General features: G+C 40.8%; 1 protein-coding gene across 1 annotated transcript in view; it reads right to left on the bottom strand.

Annotated features, from left to right (window-relative positions):
• LOC122792416 (dynein axonemal heavy chain 6-like) overlaps positions 1 to 24684 on the bottom strand; it is a 162999-nt gene that overhangs the window by 48292 nt on the left and 90023 nt on the right. Inside the window, exon 3 of the mRNA XM_044060205.1 lies at positions 21883 to 22014. Within this exon, the coding sequence (XP_043916140.1) occupies positions 21883 to 22014 (132 nt within the window). The remainder of the gene's footprint in view (positions 1 to 21882; positions 22015 to 24684) is intronic.

Raw genomic sequence — 24684 nt, forward strand, 5'->3', positions numbered from 1 at the left:
TTCTATTCAATATCTTTAATAACAACCTCCATACATCTTGTGGCCACTCCTCTCTCATACAAAATGCAGACCACTCTACACTTATCTTCTTCTCTAACAACATCTCTCCTCTTCACACACTTATCGAAAACACATGCCTTTCCATTGAAAGATGGCTTACAGAAAACCAGCTCACCTTAAATGCAAAAAAAAAAAGAAAAAACAAACAAAAAAATACTCCTTCTCTTCCTTCCTACGTCACTCTCCCAGCTTAAATCCACCTTTACCATCTCATCACTTAACAATACTATAATCAAAGTAGAACTATGTCATACTAAGCTCCTGGGTACCATAATTGATGATCAATTAAAATCTGACCTGCACATTCAACACTGTATCAAAAAAATACCAAAAACTCGGGTTACTTTATAGGAACAAAAAATTCCTTACATCAGACTCTAAACTGTTTCTGTGTTAGGCATTCCTCCTACGTTGCCTATTCTATGCCGATCCCATCCTTACAAACTTACAATCCACATTAATCACCAAACTTGAACAACCTTATAATAAAATCGCTAGATCTGTGACAAACCAACCCTACAACTCTCACCACTGCCTTGCATTAAAGAAACTTCAATGGCTAAAATTCCCCCAACAACTTCTACTATCACAGTTACAAATCACACACTCCATACTCTACAAACCTTCTGCCTGCCCCCACTCTCCTCCCTAGTATCCTACTACACCCCCAATTACTCACACCATAGCTCTAACCAACATCTCCTAGATATTTACAAACCCAATAAAAACATTGGCAAACTCTTATACAGACACTCAGCGTCCCAGGCCTGGAACAAACTCCCCTCCAATGTAAGAAATATCTCACACATAAATCGTTTCAAAAAAGAGCTAATATACTCCCTATTAAACTCCTGCCTCTGCCAGGACCTGAGTTAACACCCCCCCATCCTTTTACTCAAAATGTTCCTTTTTTCCTTTCTTTTTTATGGATATAACTATTATGACTATTTCTCACAATTAGAAGTCATAGCAATAATTTCAACACCAAATGTTTCCATTTGCAGCTAAAACCTATTTAAATATGTATATTTCAATAGATAGTTGACTTGTAATTATATTTGTGTATAAACTTTCTCTCACTTTTCAACTTTATGTACTGCGTACTTTGTATATGATTTATTTGCCATAGGTAAGTTCTTTGTTCTGCTTAATGTATGCCAGACATTTTTTTTCTTAATGTCCTGTTAATCTTAAATGTGCATTTACAATTTGTTTGTACTACCCTAGAGCTTTTCTCCTTGAGTTTCCACTGAAAATGGGCTTCTGGCTCAGCTGGACCAACCCAGTTAGCAATTGTCAAATAAATAAATAAATATTGAAGTTTTACCCCCTTAAGAGGAAAAAGAAGTTATGTACCTACCATAACGTTCCATGTTAGTTGTCTTCATCTCGCCTTCCTTCTTGCTGTTTGGGTTCGGAGCTGATCCTCGGCTCTGACTTGGCCATCTTCTATAGCTCAAGAGCTGTTTACTGGCTCAAGGCTACCCCTTATTCCAGCATGCCCAGCATCAGCTACCCAGATCTCGTTTGTGATAGCGCACACTAGACATAAGTAGGGTAACCAATTCCTAAAAACTTTTTGTCCAATACACCTAAACAAGGAAAGAGTTATAAATTACCTGGCATGTGAAGTAATAAAAGATGCTCAGCCAGTGAAAACAAAAGGGAACTCCTCACAATCCTCTAGGAAGGGGGAAGGAGGGAGGGACTCAAGAAGGAAGGCGAGATGAAGACAACTAACATGGAGCATTATGGTAGGTACATAACTTCTTTATGTTAAGTTGTCCATCTCGCCTTTGTTCTTGCTGTTTGGGACAGCGTCCCTAGCACCTAAAATCTTTGGTGGCTCATTGGAACAGACTCTTCAGAACAGTAGAACCAAAGGAAGCTCTGCTCCGGGAGACCACATCTACCTTGTAATGAGAGATAAAAGTGTGGGGGTTTGCCCAAGTGGCAGCTGCACAGATTGAGTCTATAGGCAACCTAGACTGAAAAGCTACAGAGGTGGCTAATGCTCTAGTGGAATGACCTTTTGGTTTAGTTGGTAGCTCTTTATTTCATAACTGATAAATAAAGGCAATAGTATCAGATAACCATCTGGATAAGGTCAATTTAGAAACTGGAAAGCCTTGTTTGTTGAAAGCATAAGAAAGAAATAACTGGTCTGACTTTCTTAGTTTCTTAGTTCTATGGAGGTAAAAACGCAATTGACTGTGCACATCCAATTGGTGGAGCTTGTATTCTGCCTTGTTGCTGTGATTAGGAAAGAAAACTGGGAGATCTATGGATTGATTAAAATTGTTCTCTGAGCAGATTTTAGGAATAAAGGAAGGATTGGTCCTCAGAGAAACTCTGTCCTTGTGAAACACCAGATAAGGAGGATGAACACATAGTGCTTGAAGTTCTGAGATGCATATAGCTGAAGTGATAGCAACCAGAAAAAGTGTCTTCCAAGAAAGAAATTTCAAAGAACATGATGCTGCCGGTTCAAAGGGAGGCAAAATTAAAGAAGCTAAAAATAAACTGAGATCCCAAGGAGGAGGAGGATCTCTAACTAGAGGTCTAAGAAGAGATGTTCCTTTCATAAAGGCCTTGCAGAGCTTATGAGACATTATGCTAGAATTAAACATACCGATATGAAAATTAGAAATGGCAGCTAGTTGTACTCTAATGGTAGCGGAAGCCACACCAGACTGAAAAAGCTCTGCTAGGAATTCAAGAATTTCATGGACTGGGGCAGAGAAAGGATCCATATTTCTAGATTCTGCCCAGTAAGAAAACCGTTTCCATTTACTAGCATACGTTTTCCTCATGGACTGCTGGGGAGATATTGGAAAGCCTGGCTAAAGTTGGAAGTGGAGTAACCAAGCTGTAAGCTGCAGAGTTTGAAGGAATTGGTGCAACCAACCTGATTGGTGAATCAGAAGATCTGGAACTGGGTCCAGAATCCACGGTTGATCCAGAAGGTGGAGGTGTAGGAACGGGAACCATATCTGTCGAGGCCAATATGGGGCAATGAGGATCATTTTGCAACTCAACGAATTTGCTTTCTGTATGAGTCTTGGAATTAGGGGAAAAGGGGGAAAAGGGGGAAAAGCGTAAAGGAGTCCCTAAGGCCAATCGTGGACTAGAGCATCTCTGGGTATATGACCTGGAAGAGGAAGTAGGGAGAAGTAGCTGCTGCATTTGTTGTTGAGAGGAGTGGCAAATAGGTCGCAGCAAGGCTGACCCATCTGTGGAAGATAAGATCCGCAACTTCCTGATTCAGACACCACTCATGAGGCATGAGGACAGCTCTGCTGAGCCTGTCCGCTATGACGTTGGATTTCCCAGGGATGTGCGTTGCTACCAGAAAACGTTGGGAGGAAATCGCCCATTGACTTAGTCTGAGTGCTTCTTGACACAAAGGGTAAGACCTGGTCCCGGCCTGTTTGTTGATGTACCACACCACTGAAATGTTGTCCGTTTGGATTGCAATGGTCCCAGAAGGAAGAGAGTCTTGAAGGGCTTGCAATGCTAGGGGAACCACTCTCATTTCTAGGACATCAATATGCAGATGGTACTCGTGAGGTTGCCAAGTGCCTTGGACTGTCCTGCCTAGATAATGCCCCCCCCCCACCTTACCAGGGAGGCATCCGTGGTCACTGTGGCTACCAGAGGGGGTTATATGAAAGGTCTGCCCTGAATTACTAGCGGAGAGACCATCCACCAAGAAAGGTGCCTTTTGCATGTTACTGTGATCAGGATCATATGAGACATGGGTAGTTCCTGGAAAGACCACTGCGTGAAAAGAAGCCACTGAAGGATTCTCATGTGGAAACGCGCTAATGGGACAAGAAGAATGGCAGCTGCCATGAAGCCTAGAGCTTGGAGGACATGTCTGACTTGAACCCTTTTGCTCTGCATTAGAATTAACACTTGTTGACGAATAGTGGAAACTCTTTCCTGTGGTAATCTTGCAAACATTTCTTTTGTGTTTAATTCTGCTCCTATGTATGTGATAGACTGACAGGGCAACAATGCAGATTTTTTAAAATTTATTGTAATGCCTAGTTGAGTGCATGATGTGATTGTATAATCCCATGCCTCTAAGAGTTGACGCCTGGTGGTAGCAGTCAGGAGCAAGTCACCTAGATAGGGAAACACCTGGAATCCTTGACGCCTCAAGTGAGCCATGACTACTGCCATACCCTGAGGGCTGAGGTGAGACCAAAGGGCAGAGCTCTGAACTGGTAATGACTGGTCCCTACCCGGAAGCAAAGAAATCTCCTGGAGTGTCTGTCCATCTTGATATGGTAGTACGCGTCCTGAAGATCTATCGAGCACATCCAATTGTCCTGACCCAGAAAAGGGAAACTGGACTACAGTGTCACCATCCGGAACTTTTCGTTTTGTACAGATTTGTTCAATCTGCTGAGATCCAGTATTGGTCTCTAGTCCCCTGTCTTTTTTGGTACTAAAAAGAATCTTGAGCAAGTTCCGGATCCTAGTTGGTCTGCGGGGATTTCTTGAATGGCTCTTTTTTCTAGCAGTCTTGAAACTTCTGTGACTGCTTGATCCCTTAGATTGGGTAGGACATCTGCAATGGGCTTTTTTGATTCTATGGGGGATTGATGGAAGGGAATTTTGTAACCTCCGGATATGATGGATAGTACCCATATGTCTCTTGTTATATTTTGCCAGGCTTTTGGGTACAGTGAAAGTCTTCCCCCGACTGCCTCCAGAGGTGAGCAGTCGTGCAACCCTTCAGGGAAGCTGGAAGGGCTTGGCAGAGAAGGTTTCTCTGTCACCCTGGTTTTGCAGTCATCCTCTGCTATGAGGGCAGCATCTGTTATTGTTGTTTCCCCCCCTGCCCCTGGGGGAAAAATCACCACATGTGTCAGGCAAGGGTCCCTGGGATTTTCGGAACCACATCTTTCTGCTCTTCTGACCCTTGGGATAAGGTCTGGAAGGAGTGGAAAAATGGACTCCCATGGCAGAGAGAGTCTTGCCTTCCTGCTCACACCTGGTCAACGTGTCTTTCACCTGAAGCCCAAAGAGAAAGTAGCCATCAAAAGGAGTATTGGTGAAGGATGCTCAAAAGGGTTCCGCAAACTGACACAGCCGCATCCAAGCGTGTCTACTGAGAGCCACACCTGTCCCTGCGGCTCTGCTCACTCCATCGGCTGCATACTAAATCAGCCTCATGGAGGAGTTGACTATGGAATTAAGAGACGCAAGCTGAGAAGCAAGTTTGGCTGGCCCTCCCTCAGCTTTAGGATCTTGAAGGATATCTCCAAGCTCTTTCAGGAGATCCCTTTGAAGATGTGTAAAATGGCACAGATAGTTCAGGGACCTCATTGAAAAGGTTGCTGAAGCAAACATTCACTTTCCATATCTGTCCATCATCTGAGACTCTTTGGAGGATGAACAGATGAAGAGGTTTCTGCTAACTCTTTCTTGGTGGCTGCTGCTACCACCATGCATCAACGGGCACACCTTTGGAGAGGAATTGTTTGTCCTGGGGGGCTGTAATAATTTTTTTTGTCTCCTTGGAGTAGGTTCCACAGAATCTGGAGCTGACCAAGCCTTTCGAGCCACTACAGACATGAGTGGATCGAAAGGAGGTGATACCCAGGAGGTGGAAGATCGGGAACCGAATGTGTCCAGGTATACAGACTCATCCTCGGTAGGGGCTAGGGAAGTCCAGTCTCTCCTCTGTCTAAGCATTTCAAGGATGTCCGAAAAGGAAACATCTTCAGAGGGGGACCTTGGGGACCCTTCCCATTCATCCATGTCTGTATCTGAAGTGACAGACTCAGGGGAGTCTATGTGCTTCCTCTTGCACTTCTTCTTCCAGGGAGGCTCTTCTGAGTGATCAGGGGAGACTTCGGGAGAAGAGCGATCATCCAATGGGGTGTCCTGGGGCATAGATTCCCTATGCTTGGGGTCTGGAGGAGGAGTAGAGGTTGGAACAGACACCATGGGGGGAGGAGCCGATGGAGCTGGCAGTAGAGCTGTTTCGGGATGACAGCACACTCCGCATGACCTCAAAGGCGTCCCGACCTTTAGGCAGAGAAAGCTCTGGCTCCGAAGAAACAGGAGTCTTTCTCTGCGTCGAGGGTGACGGCTCCATGGCCGATGTTGGGGCCGAGCTCACCTGCGCTGAAGCTCCGAGAGGGAGAACGGGGTTGGACAAGGGTCCAATGCCCCCCCCCCCTGGAGCCGACGAGAGAGCCTCGGCATCCAGATCCCTTGATAGAAGGTATAATCGAGGTAATCAGAGCCGACGTTGGAACCGAAGGAGAGATGTTGATCGGCGCTGATGGTTCTACTACCTGCGGATCCATGGTCTCCGGCTCCGAGCTAAATGTAGTCAGAGGAGGAACAGAAATAGAGGCGGTTGGAGCCGATACCTGTTGAGGTGGGCTGGACAGAATCTTAGCCAGTGCCTGTGACTTAAGCAACTTACTTACTACTCTCTCCACATCATGATCCGATAATCTAGAGGATCAAGAGGAGTGGGAAGAATGATGGCTGCATTCACTCTGTAACAAAGGTGACTGAGGTGCCGAGTGGATGGACTCCAAGGACGGAGACCTCAGTCTCTTATGGCTCCGAGACGGCTCCAAACTAGCAGATGGAGCCGATGGAGGAGTTTTCTTGTCGGTGCCAGCCGGCACCGACATACTTGGTTGGTCAAGTAAAGGAGTCGGCTCCAAAGGTAGAGCCAACGGCTTGACAGAGTTAGGGGATTTCGCTGACTGAGTACTTTTAGGTGGAGAATCCTGAGGCTTCAATAATCCCCGAAGAATTAATTTGTTTTTGTGCTCCTGCAGGACCCTTGGACTAAAAGCTTGACATATAGAACAGGAGTCCTGCAGGTGAACAGCGCCCAAACAATATACACGACTAGTGAGCCCATCTGTCAGAGACATTTTTTGACAGCATGAGTCACACTTTTTGAAGCCAGATACCTTGGTATCTTTAAACATTTTAGTAACAACAATCACAAAAACAATAATAAAAAGCTATGCTACAAAAAACAAGAAACAGACTTTTTTTTTTACAGTTAAGGAACAGAAAGGAAAGCCTCTAATTTAAATAGCTATCCTAAGGGTGGGGGGGCTCTCCAATTTAAATGAGTTCAAGGGAAACAGAAGACCTGCGAGTTATGGAGCGACGGCCAACAAAGCTACAATACACAAGAAAGCATTAAGGGATAAAGGAATATATCTAGACAAAAACATTTACAAAATTGACAAAATTTCAAGAATAAACAATATATTAATAGAAAAAAACTATACTAAGCCTGAGCCAGTAATGAAGCAGCCTCGCAGCTGAAGCGCCAAACGAGATCTGGGTAGCTGATGCTCCGCATGCTGGGATAAGGGGTAGCCTCAAGCCAGTAAACAGCTCTCGAGCTATAGAAGATGGCCGAGTCAGCTCCTAACCCAAACAGCAAGAACGAAGGCGAGATGGACAACTTAACATCATAAGTTCCAAACTGACAGCCACACACCCAGACTTGAGCTAAATAGAAAGAAAGCTTATCCATAGTAAAATGCATGGTAAAGTTTGTGATTCTATTAAGTGTTGTCTGGTTCTGCCTTATCTTTATAGCTCTGCCAGCTGGGAAATAATTGAATGCTTTCAGAAAACATTTTTCTCCAAGCTATTTCTCTTTATCAGATTGTCTGCTACTGAGAAGAGAACCAGATACAGGACTGTTTACTAGAAAGATACATTATAATAGTCAATATTCTTTTTCATTTACTTGTTTTCTGTCAAAACTTACTATATAAAGCTAAAGGCCTTAACGCAGTCATTCCCCTATGCAAACATGAGAAAAAACACACTAATTTTTCTTTTGTCATGATCTTTTAACCAGACCCCCCCCCCTTTTTTTACATTGCAGTGCCTACATTTCTTACAACTAAACAAGGAGAAATAGAGAATAAGTGAGAAAGAAACAAAAAGAATAAACAGAAGTACCTATTTATATTAGTATCCACATTACAGTTAAAAATAACTGAAACAACTTTATTTTATAACATCCTGAGAAAATCATGCACTACTTAAGTAATACTGTTAAGAAAAAAAAATATTTTACTTACATTTGACTCTCTCCCTCCTCCTCCCCTCTCCCAAATATTTTCTGAACATTAATGACATAAAGTAGGGCATATGCTTTAGTCCCCTACAGGTTTAACAAAGTCCGAACAAGTCTAATATGTCCAGATTTTCTTGGTCTGTCCTGTTTCACAAATATAATTATTGCTTTGTAATCCAGGTTACTGATTTTAGTCTCCAAACATTAATGACATGAAATAAGGCATATGTTTTAGAGTCCCCTACAAGTTTAACAATGTCCAAAAAAGTTCAATATTTCCAGATTCTTTAGTTCTATTCATGTTTATCTCAAGCTCCCTGTCTTTGCTTCATCTCCAGTGCAATCTCAATTCTAGCCAACTTCTGTACTTTTTTCTCTCTCTCAATCATTTTCCACTGAAGCACTAGGAAAGGTTTCATTGGCACAGTCTCTCTGTAGTCTTTACTACCAGAAGTACAAGAAGCAGAATCTCCTTCTCTTCCAGAGATCACTTTTTGTTGGACAAACTTTTTTTATTTCTTCCTTAGCATGTACTTCATCCAAAAATGTTTTTGTTCCTCCAGGGAGAAATATTTTGAGGATAGCTGGGTACAGCAGTTTGAATCTCATACCTGCTTCTTGGCATGCCCTACATAATGGAATAAATGTATTCCTCTTCTGCCTGCAGTACGAGTAGTCATTCTCCACAAACACTCTGCTGTCTGCCACTTTTAGTACTTTGTCCTTCTGCCACAGTTTTGAAAGAATCAACTCCTTCTGCTGGTAAAAATTGCATTTTTACTATTAAAGGTCTTTTCTCATAGCCAGGTTTGGAGCGTATACACAATGTTCCCTTTCAATTAACAATTTTTGTTGTAGAATACCAATCCAGTTGCTTATTTGTACTTTCATAAAATTAATACAGTTTGTTCCTTCCAGCTTTTCTAGTACAGCAAAAAATCTAAGGTTTTCCCTCTGTGTGCTGTCCCCTAATTATATTATTTTTTTAAATATCTCTTCTTATGCAGTCTTATATTTAGACAGTGTTTTCTTCATTTCAGCCTCTGAGTTTTGCAGTTCTGTCACCTTATCTGAAAATCTGTTCACAGCCTTCTTCCAGCTTTTTATTTTTTGTGTTGATATACTCCATCAGTGTTTCATTTATTTTAACCAGATCTGTGTTCAGCTGCTTTATACTTTCCACTAGCTTACTGGAAGTCACGTCTGGAACTTGCATTGTTTCTTTCTGAACGACTGCAGTACTTTTCCCAGTCTGTGTTTTTTCCTCAACTTCTGTAGCTGATTGTCTTTCAGGTCCTTTATATTTCTTTTTTCCTAGCATTTAGGCAGTGCACTTGCTAGTTAGTTACTAAATTTTACCCAGAAACTAGGTCCACTAGGTTTCTCTGCTAAGTTTCTGTTTTCAGACTGGGAGAGCCAGAATAAAGCTGTTACTCAATGTACAGTCATCTTGGAAGTCTCACAAGCTACTCGTCTGGGGCAAGAATCCTCAACATTGCATACTTTGGTGCTTCAACCTAAGGAACATGCATATAGAGATATGAATTTACTATGTATTTCTTAGATTCTAGCAAATACATGTATGTTTTAGTAGCAACTTTATATCTGGTTCTCATGTCTCCATGGAGACAATCTAATAAAGAGAAATGTATAGGAAATAATGTTTTCTGAAAGCATTCAAGTATTTTTCCAGCTGGGAGGGCTATAAAGATAAGACAACACTTAGTAGAAGCACATGCTGCACCATGTGTCTAAGCATGGATAAAACTTTTTTAGGTTAACCCAAGTTTGTAAGTGCGGCTGTCAGCATTGGACACTTGTTTCTAATAAGAGGGCAAACCTTCAATATTTGAAATTGTACATATTTTTGTGTGTTAGTATTACATTAATAGGTTTAGAGGGGTTTTGGGGGTATGCTTGTAAGATGTGACATATGCTCAAATAACTATGACAAGAAAAAGCTGTATAAAAGATCAACCTGACAAACAGTGTATGCATGTAACAAAAAAGCTGGAACTGGACACTTAAAAAGCTGTTACACATAAAAGGTGTGAATTATAACTTTTTAATTCAATGATGCTTTATTTAATGTCTTTAAATGTCAATGGTCTTACACATAAATACAAAAATGAAAGACTAGTCAAATATATTAAAAACTGTAGAGTGCAAATAGCTATGCTACATGAGACAGACTTGGAAAGAACTGAACATGTGAATTTGATAAAAAAATGTTTTCAGGATGGTTAATCAGCAGAATACCTGTGGCAAAAGGAAAAGAGCAGTACTTCTATTAATTGCAAGAGGAGTGCCAATAGTGATAGAAGAGGATAAAAAAGATAATAATTGTAGATCTGTAGTACTAAGGGCTATTGGCAAGGGAGGATGATTAAACTGGCATGTATTTATATTACAATTAAAACAGCTATAATGGAGTTTAAGAACATTGTGGGAGAAATCATTACCTTTCAGCAAGGAATATTAGTTACAGGTGGGGACTGGAATTTGATTTGTGGGAGTGAAGATGTGTCGGGGGGGCTCAAATGTGAAAATATAAGAAAGGAGGGTAGATATTTGAAGAAATTTGTGAAAATATTTGGCATGACGATGTGAATTCAGTACTAGGAGCTCAGAGTGAATTTGCATATTATTATGCAAGTTACAAAAACTAAGCTAGGCTACACAGAGTCTACATTTCACAAGAATAAGTGCATTTAACTGAGTCCTGTCACACACCCAATTACAATTTCAGTTCATGCACCAATAATAACTAAAATAAAAACACAGGGTAGTGAAATAAAAAATGAGACATTGGCACTTTCCACCTATCTGTTGAAAAGAAGAGAATTTAATGAATGGATAGTGGAAATTATTCAGAAGCTATTAAAGAAGATAGATTTTTTTCTGAAAATATAGCTAGAGAGTAGGATGAAATTGAAGTGGAGTTTAAAAATAGGGTAGAAAAAAAGAAAGAGAAATATGGCTAAGAAGTAACAAGAATTATTTAAAGGGACTGACAAATGTTAAATTATTTCACAATGGGGGAAATCTCACAGAACAAGAAGAGAAGCTACTGCAGAATGCTAAACAGAAATTTAGTGATTATCTCGATAATATGCATGAGTTTAGAAAGATTGCTGTTGAGCAGCTTTTTTTTTTTTTTTTTTATAGTAACTCTAGAGCACAAAACGTTTTAGCACAACGACTCAGGCAACAGAAAGTAAAAAGGGCTGTTGCCAAGCTTAGGGAGCCTTTAACACGGTGCAGTGGTGCAGCAGTTGTATCGTTGACTCAGGTAACAGAAAGTAAAAAGGGCTGTTGCCAAGCTTAAGAGAGCAAGAGGCTCTCTGGTTCATTTCTTGTCTGGGGTGTCTTCTGTGCTGAGTCTGCATGTCCTCCCTGCATTTGTGTGGATTTTCCCCGGGTACTCTGGTTTCCTCCCACATCACAAAGACATACATCTGGAGTGTTTCTCCCTGTGCCTCCACTGAAAATTGTCTTTGTTCCAAATCAGACTTTCCAGGTAAACAAATGTTAAATAAATAAATAAATAAATAACAAGGAAGATAACAGTGGATCCTGTAGAGGTACTAGAAATATTTTGGAAACTCTATGAAAGTCTGTATAAAACAGAGAACTATGGAAATCAAGAAAAGGTACAAATGGAAATATTTATGGCAAAATTAAATGTGCCTAGGTTAGAGGTAGATGAGGCTTGATTACTAACAGTTTGGATAGGAGGAGGTGAGATAAAAATGTAGATGTATAACCAATCCACAGAAATGTCCCCAGGAACAGATGGTACTCCTACTGAAGTTTGGAAGCTAGGAGTGAAAAAATGATAATAATGTAGAAGGTTTTGTTTAACAGTATTTTAAGAGGAGGAGAACCAACAACATTCTGGTAGAAAGCGGTGGTTGTAATACCTAAAGAGGATAAAGACCCATCAGATCCAGCTTTACACAGGCCCATTTCAATCTCTAAACCATTATTATAAAGTGTTTATGTCTACAATAGCTAAAAGAGTGCCAACGGTGATGACAAAATTGATAGATATGGATCAGTGTAGTTTTGTGGAGGGGAGGCAAACATTTAACAACATTATCAGAACACCGATGATCCAGAGGGAAGCTGAATGTAAGAAAATACCACTGTTGTTGGTGGGTCTTGATGCAGAGAAAGCATTTGACAGAGTAAGCTGGGAGTTTATAAGCAGAGCAATGGAAACATTTGCATTCCTTTATAAAATTATAAGGTTGATTAGGAGAATATATGATGGATCGGAGGCAAAAATTAAAGTGGGTAGGTTCCGCTTAGATAATTTCTGTTTGAGTAGAGGAATCAGGCAAGGGTGTCCTCTTTTCCCTTTATTTGCACTATATTTAGAACCACTGGCAAAGAAAATAAGAGCCTCAGAAATTCAAGGATACAATTGGTATGGTAGTCAAGAAAAGCTGGCTCTATTTGCAGATGATATTATTTTATATTCGATAAAACCAGAAAACAACATTTCAGTGTTGTGGAACATTTTGAGGCAGTTTTAGATCTTTATGGAATACAAAACTAAAGAAGCTAAAACAAAGGCAATAGCTGTAAAATTATACATCCACACATGAATTGGTTCAGTAATATCCATATTTATGGGGACATGATAAAATGAAGTATTTAGAAGTATGATTTAAAAAGATTTTGGTGTGGCAGCTAAGGATATATGAGAACAGACTAAGCAAAATATAATGAAAAAACTGAGAAATATAAGCTCTGTTATATGAATATGGCTATGGATAGCAAGATACAAACAGTTAAAATGTTTTTAGTCCCTTTAGTTTTATACACAGGTTAGGCATATTTTTATCAAACAGAGGAGAAGTTGTGGATAGCAATTAATAAAGAGCGACAGGATTTTATCTGGGAGGGGAAGATGGCAAGAGTCAAGTGGGATAAAATGATTCTTCCAATTGAACAAGGCAGTTTGGGATCACCCGATTTGAAGGGGTATTTCAGAGCTTCACAGTTAAGGCACCTACGCATAGTACAAGCAGAAGTCTATAATTCAAAGTGGAAAGGGATGATGATGAACTCAGTGGGGTGGGGGTGGGGGGGGCAGCTGAAGAAATAAGGACGGACTGGGATTTTGGATGCAGATCCTTAATGCGAATAACAATAACTTTACAGAATATTATATTCATAAAGTAGCAGAAAGTATTCTAAGAAAGTACAGTTGTGTACACTACATAGTTCGAGTTTATTCACTGTTGCAGTCATCACTTTTGGGTTATCTGCTTGCAGCAGCCCTCAGCAGGCCTGATTAACAGAGTCTTGAGTCCTGCATTGGTTGCTGTCCCTTCTTCTATGATGTCAGGTAGTCAGGGGTTTAAAACATGCAGCCGACGCCATTACATCAGTTTTTCTTGCCTCAGATGTCAGGTGCCCCCCTAATGGGAAGCAATTAAATCTATAAATATACAAGGTTATACCTCCAACAAAAAAGCAAATACATCAAAAAGCTTCTGAGTATAGTGAAGGAGAGTAGAGGTATAGCCAAAAAAGTAAGGGGGCTGGAGGGAGGGTAACCAGGACTGCAACAGTGAATACACTCGAACATCTACATTTATGGTAAGTGTACACAACTGTGCTATGTTCTTCGTGTTTCACTGTTGCCATCATCACTTTTGGGTAGATTCCCAAAGCTAAGGATGGGAGGAGGAATTTAGATAGCATTAGGACCAGTTATAAGGCCCTGCAGGACTGCAGTGATAAAGCCAGCTCTGGATTTAGAGAAAATTGGCAGATGGTAATGCTTGGTGAAAGTATGTACAGAACTCCAGGTAGCAGCTTCTAGGATGTTCCTGGTAGGGATGCCTCTAAGAAAGGCTGTAGAGGTAGATGCAGCCCTGGTTGAGTGGGGTCTGATTCCCTGTGGGATAGGTTTTCCATGATGCTTGTAACAGAAATGAATGCAATGGCCTATCCATTTGGAAATGGTTTGCTTTGAAATAGCCTTCCCCTCTACCCCTGCAGCAAATGGCACCAGCAGTTGATCACATTTCCTTTGAGGTTTAGTCCTGTCCAAGTAGAATCTAAGTTGTCTGTGCACATCTAAGGAGTGCAGAATCCATTCCCCTTTGTTCTGTGGGTTAGGAAAGAAGGTTGGAAATGAATGGACTGATTAAGGGCCACACTGGATACCACCTTGGGCATGAAGGAGGGATTGGTCCTGAGGGACACCCTGTCCGCATGAAAGATGATGAAAGGCTCCACTGCCATAAGGGCCTGTAATTCAGATACCCTTCTTGCTGAAGTGATTGCTAAAAGGAAAGCTGTTTTCCAAGAAAGGAATTTTAAGTCTGCAGTAGCAGCTGGCTCGAAAGGAGGAAGAGTGAGATTCTCCAATTCAAAGTTAAGGTCCCAGGTTGGAGTTGGAGCTCTCCTGGGCAGTCGTAACTTTTTGGTCCCTCTGAGGAACTCCTTGAGCAGTGGATGAGAGAAGAGGGGAGGTTATGTGTTATAATGAGCTGAAATGGCTGAGGCGTGAATTTTGATGGAGGAGAAAGACAGGCCCTTGCGAAGCATCTCAGTTAAGTATTGTAAAATCTGAGGTAAATTGGGCACTGCTGTGCTCATCCCTTGAGACTGGTTCCAGGCACAGAATCTTTTCCATTTTTCAGCATAAGATTTTCTACTACTAGGCCTCTTTGCCTCTAAAATGATATCCATCACTGGTTTACTGAGGGATGGTAAAGGAGAGATTAGGTAATTAGCCAGGCTGCTAGGTTCAGTGTTTGAAACTGAGGGTGCAGAATCTGGATCTCCTGCTGCGACAATAGGGTAGGAGTCAGAGGCAGGTGCCATGGGGCCAACAGTGACACACTGCACAAGAGGGGATACCAGTGTTGGTGTAGCCAGTCTGGTGCAATCAAAATCATCCTTGGTTTGTCTTGTTTGATCTTTAGTAGTACTTTGGAGAGCAGAGGCAGAGGGGCATAAAGTGATAGTTTTTTCCAGCTGAAGGACAGAGCAACCACTTTCCAAGCTTGTTTGTGGGGAGTCTTTGTGCAAAATTTGTCCAATTGATAGTTCTAGTGGGAGGCAAACAGGTCTATAGCTGGGCTTCCTCATTTGCTTGTCAACATGTTGAAAATCCTTGGTTCCAATTTCCACTCATGTTGATCCATGAGGTTTCTGCTTAGTTCGTCTGCCAGTGTATTTGGTTTTCCTGGCAGGAATTGAGCTTGTAGATGCACTTGGTAGCTCAGGGCTGTGTTCCACAATGCCATGGCTAATCTGCAGAGGGCGTAAGAATGTGTAACCCTCTACTTGTTTATGTACCACATAACAGTGGTGTTGTCCGTCTTTACCATTAATTGTCCTGGAAGAATGTGGTCCTTGAAGGCTGTCAGAGCATATTGTACAGCTAACATTTCTTTTTGATTGATATACAGGTGCATTTCACTTGGGTTCCATTTGCCCTGAATGCACTTCCCTGCCAGGTAAGCCCCCCATGCATAGTCTGATGCATCTGTTGTTAGGGTTTGGGCGGCAGGGGTAGTGTGAATGGTAGTCCCTTGTTCTGTTGGCAGGCCTCTGCCCACCAAAGGAACTCTAGGTGTAGGCAAGGTATGATAGGAATCATTGCTTCTAGATCCTGAGACTGTTGACACCATAAGCTTTTTAGATACCACTGTAGTTTCCTCATATGCAGTCTTGCATTTGGAATTAGAAGAATGCAGGAGGCCATGAACCCAAAGGCTTGTAGCATTTGCCTTGCAGATAGCAGGGTTTTTGTGGCCACTTGTTTGAAGTAGGTTGTCAAATGAATTTGTTTCTCTGGCGTGAGGAAAGCTATCTGGGAAGTTGTATTCAAGCTTGCTCCCAGGAATATAATTTGTTGACAGGGTACCAGGTGTGATTTCTTTTTGTTTATGGTGTACCCCAGACAAGTTAGCACCCTTTGTACAAAGGCCAGATGATTCAAAAGTATGTCCTGGCTTTCTGCCTGAATTAGACAATCATCCAGGTATGGGTATATTTGAATATTTCTTTGCCTGCAAAATGCAATGACTGGAGCTAGGCACTTTGTGAATACCCTGAGCACAGTAGATAAGCCAAAGGGTAGTGCAGAGAACTGATAGTGCGTGTAGCCTGCTTTGAAGCGTAGATATCTTCTGCAAAAATCCCTGATTGGGATGTGCAGGTATGCTTCGTTTAGATCTAGTGTTGCCAACCAGGAGTCTTTGCCTAGCATAGGAAGCAACTGGTGAAGAGTCAGCATCTTGAATTTTGGAATCACCAAAAAGGTGTTTAGAGTAGACAGGTCCAAGATAGAACGCCATGAATTGTCTTTTCTGGGTACCAGGAGAAGTCTCGAGTAGAAACCTTGTCCCTTTTCCTCTTCTGGTACCAACTGAATAGCCCCCATGCTTAAGAGAGAAAGTACTTGTTTTTGGGTCTCTGTCCACTGATTTAGGGGTAGATCTGGCCACCTGCTTGGTGTTGGTAACGTGTGGAAGTGAAATCTGTATCCCTGGGACACTATATTTAAAACCCATTTGTCCTGGATAATGAGTTCCCAGTTCTTTGCATGAAGAGCAATCTTTCCCCCCAAAGGGGCAGTCAGTTGAGAAGTGCTTGGAAGTTTTAAAAAGAAGTCATTGAGACAGTTTACCATAGGGGGGAGTTTTATTACTCCCAGATTTGGAAGTGGAGGCCCCCCACTGCTTAGTCCTGTGCGTACCCTGGGACTGAAGCCTGGGAGCTCTGCTGGATCTGGGTTTGGACTGAGAAGGTCTGGAAGAGGCAGGAAAGGACCAATGCTTGGAAGGCCAATGCCTACTAAATCTTGTAGGTTGTACTTGTAAAAAATATTTAACAGTTTGCATAGATTTAGCTTTTTCTCTGTCTTTTTAAAAAATTCTTCTGCCTTGTTGCCAAAAAGGCGGTCCTAGTTTAAGGGAGCATCCAGTAATTTCACTTTAACATGATCTGGCAAGGATTGCTCTTTAAGCCAAGCATGCCTTCTAAGTACAGAACCAGTTACAGCAGCCCTGCAAGATGCCTCTAGAGAATCAAAACCACATTGCAAAAAATGTTTTCCAACTTGTTCAGCTGAATGTAGTAAATCCTGTAAAACCTTATTTTCAGCACAATCAGGAATCAACATCATTTTCTTTTTAAGCAATCCAATAATATGCTGCTGATACTTTAACATATGAAACTGGCAGTTTAAGGCCCTAATGGCCAAAGTTGCAGAAGTGTATACCTTCTTACCCCATCTATCCAGCACCCTGGAGTCTCTATCAGAGGGGGTAGGATTTTTGGCAGTAGTAGCTTTAATGCCCTTGGGTCCCTGTGAAATGGTCTCAGGATCTGCAGTAGGATTTTTAAAAAGGAACTTGTGAGAGTCAGGGACTCTGTAATATCTATCAGGTTTTCTGGGAGCAGGAGGTAAAGAGTCAGGGGCCAAGCTAGATTCCGCAAAGGCATCATCAACAATGTCTAGTACAGGAGGTATGGCTAAAGGCCTGTGCTGGGGCAGGAGTAAGAAATCCCTAAGCCTCTATTTTTCCCAACGAAAATGCTCCCTGAGAGTATGCAAGGTTTCACCAAAAGAGAAATCCTCTGGGGGGAAGCAGAAGGAATAGAGTCCTCAGCATCAGAATCCTCATAGGTAAATAAGGGTAAATCCTGGTCATCAGAGGAAACAGAAAATTCAGAATCTTGGACAGAAGTATCATAAGCAAACACAGTCCTAGGTCTCTTAGAGGGGGAAGGCTGGCTTCCCCTGATTAAAGTAATAAGGTCTTCAACCATTCTTATCATTTTTTTTAGGCATAGAGGCCTGACCATGCGATCTGCGCGTCCGTTCTTTAGGCATGGTTTGAGTTTTAGGCCTTGAAGAAGAAGATGGCGTTGATTTAATACGCAAGTCAGTAGGTCTGAATACACCCTCAGAAGCCGGTGCCTGCACAGTGGCTCCGGACCCATCCAAGGTAGAGACATCCGCAGGTTCCACAGTTGAAGCATCTCGCAGCATACTGGACTCCGAATGGGTCTCCGTAGAAGCCTGCAAATCTGAAGTAGCGGGTATCAGGGGCTGCGAAAGCACCTCACTGAGTACTGGCAAACTGGTGACTGGCTTAGGAGAAGCGTCATCGGCAGCTTTGGACCGAGGCGGTCTGTCTCTGCCTTTATCTTTGCGTTTTTTCGGAATGTCAGTAGTCGGATGGCTTACCGAAGACATATCAAGATAATTGAACCGAGTACCAAAATATTTAGAAGCGAAAATATATAGACAATGGATAGTTCATGGTATAAATAAGGCACAAAACTGACAGAGAGGTACGTCATGGTCAGGGCCTAGACAAGGAATACAGTACGAATGAAAATCTTTATGAGGTATTTGCTTTCCACAAATAATGCAATTATTTACTTTTACTGACAAGGGTTTAGAGCAAGAAAAAGATTCCCCAATGGAGTACTTAGCTTTTAGTTGAAGACTTCAGTTCTGAAACTTGAAAATGAAAATTTCAGGAGTTGGCCGACCGGCACTTGAGAACTGCTTCTGCTTCGCGCACCGCATGGCAAGAAAGGCTGATGTAATGCCATCAGCTGCATTATAACCCTGACGACCTGATGTCACATTAGAAGGGACAGCAACCAACACAGGACCCAAGACTTTATTAATCAGGCAGACAGTGGCGGCTACTGCAAGCAGATAACCCAAAAGTGATGACTACAACAGTGAAACATGAAGAACATCTAAGCCAACATGAGAGTGGAGAGGAGATTATGCCGATTGGGATGACTGGAAAGAGGGATACAGACAATAGGCAAGGGGGGGCTGGAATTTATTGGTGAAAACTGGCAAAATAATCAAGGTACTGGGAGCAAATAATTAAAATGGGAAAGGTAACAGAATGGGAACAGGCCAATAATTTACTTGGGCTGCAGGCTAAAGATTGCCATCCCTATGAAGGATTAATATCAGAGTATAGGCAAAGAAAAAGAAATAGGGGGATCCTAAGTGAAAGACCAGCACTGGTAGAGTTTTTAGCAGAATCTAGAACAGAAGCTGCTGTTAAAAAAGAATAATTAAGTATGGAATACAAAATATTGCATGATAACTATAAGAGAATCAATCAGAGAATTAAAAGAGATTGGAAAGGGAGAGTGGATAAGCAATTCACCAAGAAATAATGGGGGGATATGTATGTCTCCCAAATATACAACAGTCCAGAATATTTAGGATCTTTGCTTGGAAGTGTTTACATAGGTATTTTTATACCTCAAGTAGACCCCAAAGAAATGTTCCTTTGGTAGACAGCAAATGTTGGAGGTGTGAATGTAAAGAAAAATGTAATTGGGAACATATATTTTTAGGAGAGTAATTAGTTGGCAGACTTTAATGATACCCTGCAGACTGTTCTGTCAGACACAATGGTTGAGCAAACCGGTAGAACTAAGGAAATTATTTTCTGAGCTATGATACAGAATCTGAAATGTCTAGACATAGTAAGGCGAGTCTAATTGTGGTGGCTGCCAAAAAAACAATTACTAGAAAATGGAAATCAAAATCTAAACCAGCTTTTCTAGAAGTAGTGAATATAGTATCAGAGAACAACTGGAATTGGGATCTTTAGAAAAGGGTAGGAGTAAATTACATCGAAAAAATGGGAATTGTCAGAAAAATACATGCAGATGAAGAATGAGGTTTAAAATAAGGCAGGATCTGAATGAGCTATGTAATGTTTGACTGACAATGATTGGATAGATTATGTGATGTATAATGTTTGCAAATATGATTATGTCAATATGGTTTATGATGTATAATGTTTATGGTTTGTTTTCACTTATATAAATGTATGATTGCCTATGTCAAACATAATAACTTAATAAAGATGTTTCATTAAAAAAAAAGGCTAGTCCCTGTTGATGCCAAAAGGCAATCTCCAACGTACACACCTACATACACATATCTGTTGTTCATCTGTGAAAAGTATCTAACTATATTAAGAAAAAATATTGTAATGCCATAAAACAAGTGATTTCACACACTGGTGACAAATCACACACATTAGTGCACAAAAGCACAAAACAAGCACTGGTGCTTAAATTCCAACAGCTGTCTACTTGCTGCAACTTTATAAAAGGAACTATGAGTGCAGCCCATTGCTGTAGCCATCCACCATATGTCATTTAATATAGGACTTCTCTATGCAGCATGCTTGACATGCTTATCTAAGGATGTGTGTGTGTGTGTGTGTGTGTGTGTGTGTGTGTGTGTGTGTGTGTGTGTGTGTGTGCACGTGTGTGTGTCTGTGTAGTCTATACTGCTATCTAGATCTCCCCTTCACAATATCACAATACACTTTCCCATACTACTGTGTGTGCTTATGTTCAAAGATTTACATAGGTATGTAGTCATGCCTATGCCAGCTATGACATCCAGTGCTATATACTTCTGTTCATTGTTCACATCATACATTGTCAGCTATGATACAAAAGGATTTTGTGATATGTGTGTCTTACTTATGTTTATATGTGGCCCATCCATGACAATCATTCATTGCTACAGTTGCAGCTTAGTGCTATGTTTCCTTCAGCAAGTTCCTCAGTGTATGAAATGGCACACTGTCCCATTATCATGGCTGCACCATATATTCCGAGGGGGTATTTGCCTGGGATTCAGAATTGCTTACAGCAGTTAGGAAACCTTTACTCAGATCATTTCACAAACTGTTTCTGCACTGCGGTAAGCCAGAGGAATTCAAAAAACCACTTTCGCACTGCAGCTTTACAAGGGCACTGGTGTTAGTGCAGGTAGCAGTCTTTCTAAAAAAGCTGTATACAAATGTGGCTGTCCAGAAGTACACCTAATGCTAATAATATGTGTGCATTCTTTCCCAGAAGCAACAACATATTAAAGCAATAGAGTGATTCAGAGAATCAGTCTACTGTTATCTTGCTTGCAAGGTAGAAAATATATATGTCATCTTTTGATGGCATACATCCATTCACTCATATGGACTGTTCATGGCTCATAGCATGAACACATGTATGTACCATGGAGACGTGTGTGTGTGTGTGTGTGTGTGTGTGTGTGTGTGTGTGTGTGTGTGTGTGTGTGCGCGAAACAGCATCTGTGCAGGTGGGCGAGTGGTTCTGTGACAGTGAGTGTATCTGCAGATGCTTGTTTGTAGGTGTGTTTGTGTGTGGCTGGCTGCATGGATATGTGAGGGAAGGTACATGAGCAACTGCAGTGTATGGTGTGGTGGGGAACACTATCATGATCAGGGCTGACAGCTTCGTGTTTGATTCAGAGACATAGTAATAGACACAAATAAGGTGTTTCTTTGTGCAGCTTTCTCTTGTTTTTGAGTTAGCCAATTAGTGCTGGCAGTGAAGATATCTCTGTCTGAATCTTCTAGTTTGTTTGTGGATAACATTCTGCATTATAGCACAGTAAGATGTCCCACATATTCTTCTTTTTGGCTTGACCCATAAAAATGTAATGAGCAAATCAAATATTTAACCTGCATATACATGATTGTGTATTTTTTAGCAATAATAAAATCAAAAAAGTTAACAGCTGCATCTCATTGACTTGTAAATGTGTATTCAAATTTTCAAGACAAATGTTATTGAAAAAGGGGATAAAAAAGATTTTTTTTCTGAAAAAAACCTTGCAAAACACATGCTCTCTATACCTTAAAACTAAGCTATGGAAAACTTACCTTAAGACAGGTTAGCTTGATCATTTCAATAACTTTGCTACGAAAAGCTTGTAGTTGCTTGTGTGCATAGTTGCACTGTTCAGCCTGCAAGGAGCAGAACTCCTCTAAAGAACAGGTGTGACATCTATCAGTCTAAAACATAAAACATAAATTGATTCTTTTCTATTATCACAGAAATGAAAAAATGTTAAGTGCAATATCAAAAAATTACAAACAAGGATTTTTAATGCCAAATGTTGGCTCACAAAGTAACTGCCCAATTTTAATAGTAGTCAAGGCTGCATGGAAAATGAAAATGGAATTTATAAACAATATTCAAAACAAATTACATAAATGTGTATGGCTGGTATGCAGTTCAGGCTACTTTCTAGCATGCTATGCAATTCATATAAGGTTCCTAATAATCAAAAGAGCTATAACACAACTGTGGTGAGTCTAGGTACATATTAGGTATGCAAATGAAGACCCAGACTATGATCTGTAATTCACAAAAAATGTGAATCACATGGCACATTGTGAACAGTGGCAGAAATATAATGGGGTACAACTGCAGATATACAGCACCAACATTTATATCTCATCATCTTAAGTCACAGATATAGCTATGTGCTGCTTGCCACAACATAGTTGGGCAGTACATTAGCATTAAGTGTAATATCAGTGACATAACTTAGAAGATTATGAACAGATCATGGTTCATAACCAGTCTGCTATGTATTCAAGATATGGAGTCCAATAAATTCATCTCAGCAACAAAATCCAACAGGTGAATTTTTGGAATCCAGTTCAAGAATACATAACATACAGGAATTATGACTGGTGACCCAATCTTAATTCTTTGTTACACATGGAGAGTTTTAGCTGTAATAATGTGTTCTCAGTTAAAAACAAAAAATGTATATGAGTATAAAATGTTTTACAGCTTCTATAAAAGTTGTTAGGCACTTTATTCTCCCACACTTTTTTGTGTGGCAGAATGAAATGTGTTACAACTTCGAAAGTTACCTGTTTTCTTTCATGCAGTCCAGTGGTTTGACAGCAAAGGATTAGATAATAACTACCCTGAAATATGCAAAGCAAGGTTGTTATCCACACAAAAGTTGATAATAAGGTTATACATTCAGAGGTTCCTAGACGGTTACTAGGGTAATGGCCCTAGGACCTTCACAAGCCTAGCCATGTAAAAACCCTGAGTAGTGGCATGTGCATCTATACAAGGCACTGGTAACCCCTGCTGCATGGTGCACAGCTACTTGCAAATGAAGTGCTTAAATACAAATTCATTTAAACACTTCTAACACAATCTAGCAATAGAAGAGCCCCTCACGGAGCTTTTATTCCAGCAATCTCCAACTCAAATGGGTCCTGAGCTAAACACGTCTGCCACAAGGGTGCAGGAGGCCCTCAATGTAAGATGGCTGGTTTTAGTGCTCATGTGATACCAAAAAGTCTAGATTCAACAAGTCTGAATCTAGGCTATCTATTTAAGTTAGATGAAGCAAAACATACAAGTGCAGAATGAATGAATCAGTCGCAGCAGTAAAAACAGTATAAAATGAAGCAACAGTCAGTGAAATACAGTACATGAGTGCAAACAAGCTTAAATTCTACTTGAAAATTTCATTGGTTACCTTTCTAATGATTACAAGCATAATCATTGTGGTCTGTTTATTGCAATTATTTTAACACAGGTGTACATAGGCCCTTCCAGTCATGGAGAATATTATACACAAGCACAATGCCACAACCACAACCACTCTGCCCCAACGCACTGACAGCAAATAAAAGCAGTCAACAAAAGGGAATCTCAAAACAGATTCCTTATTTATAAGGAAATTAAAACAAAGGCTACTACTTGGGCATGGCCAGGGAGGCTGATTTGTTTATTTGATTTTTGGTAGATGGGGCACACAAAGACAACTATGTCTGCTACATGACCTCTCTAAACTATATCTGCTACATGACCTCTCTAACACACACAGCACCACATTTTGGCAGAACACTATGTGCACTGTTGACTACAGAGTATGTCATCAGTCAGGATGTCTTATAGCATTAGAACATGAATTGCAGACATGCTTGAGAAAGACCCACACCTGCAGGGCTTTCTACTCTACTTCACTAAAGGGCAGATACGTCCCTCATTTTCTTGATCTTGCACTGTCTGCTCGGTGACAGATGAAGTACCTCATCAAGGGAACATTATGTCTCATAATTATCCCCTTACAAACATCAGAAGGACCAGAATCCACATTAAGTAAAATCCAAGTACTATCTAAAATTGCACACTGCTGAAAAGACAAATCAGTTTGTGTGGTTTTTACCATTTATAATATTTTAGATAGCAAAATTGTTCAGTAAATATATCATATACAAAATATCATCTCAAATGCTAATTATAAATGTACAGCAAGCATCAGCCTAGATAAAATAAATATACTCATTAATGAAATGGCTATCCGAGACCAGCACTAGCAGGAAACTTGCAGTGCCCACCCTGTTAAGTAGACTTTCTCCACATATTCCATGTGAAAATTTGCAGTCACCCTTCCTGACATGCATAGTGGTTTTAAAGAGAAGTACTTGGCTTGATATGTAAAGGCATCCTGTTCCAAAAATGGGATGCAGGTTTGGTTAGGTATTTATCACTCCATCTGATCTTGATGATGAAAGTCCTTGGGATTCAAGAAGCATGGCGCAAGGTTGGTTTTAGCCTTGCACCGAGCGTCCTCACTACAGATGGTGCAGCAGCGCCATATGAATATGTATGAGGGCGCACCATCACACCCATGATGTGCACAG

This window comes from Protopterus annectens, chromosome 1.part2 (assembly GCF_019279795.1).
Source record: "Protopterus annectens isolate FY-2018-M chromosome 1.part2, PAN1.0, whole genome shotgun sequence".
NCBI lineage: Eukaryota > Metazoa > Chordata > Ceratodontiformes > Protopteridae > Protopterus > Protopterus annectens.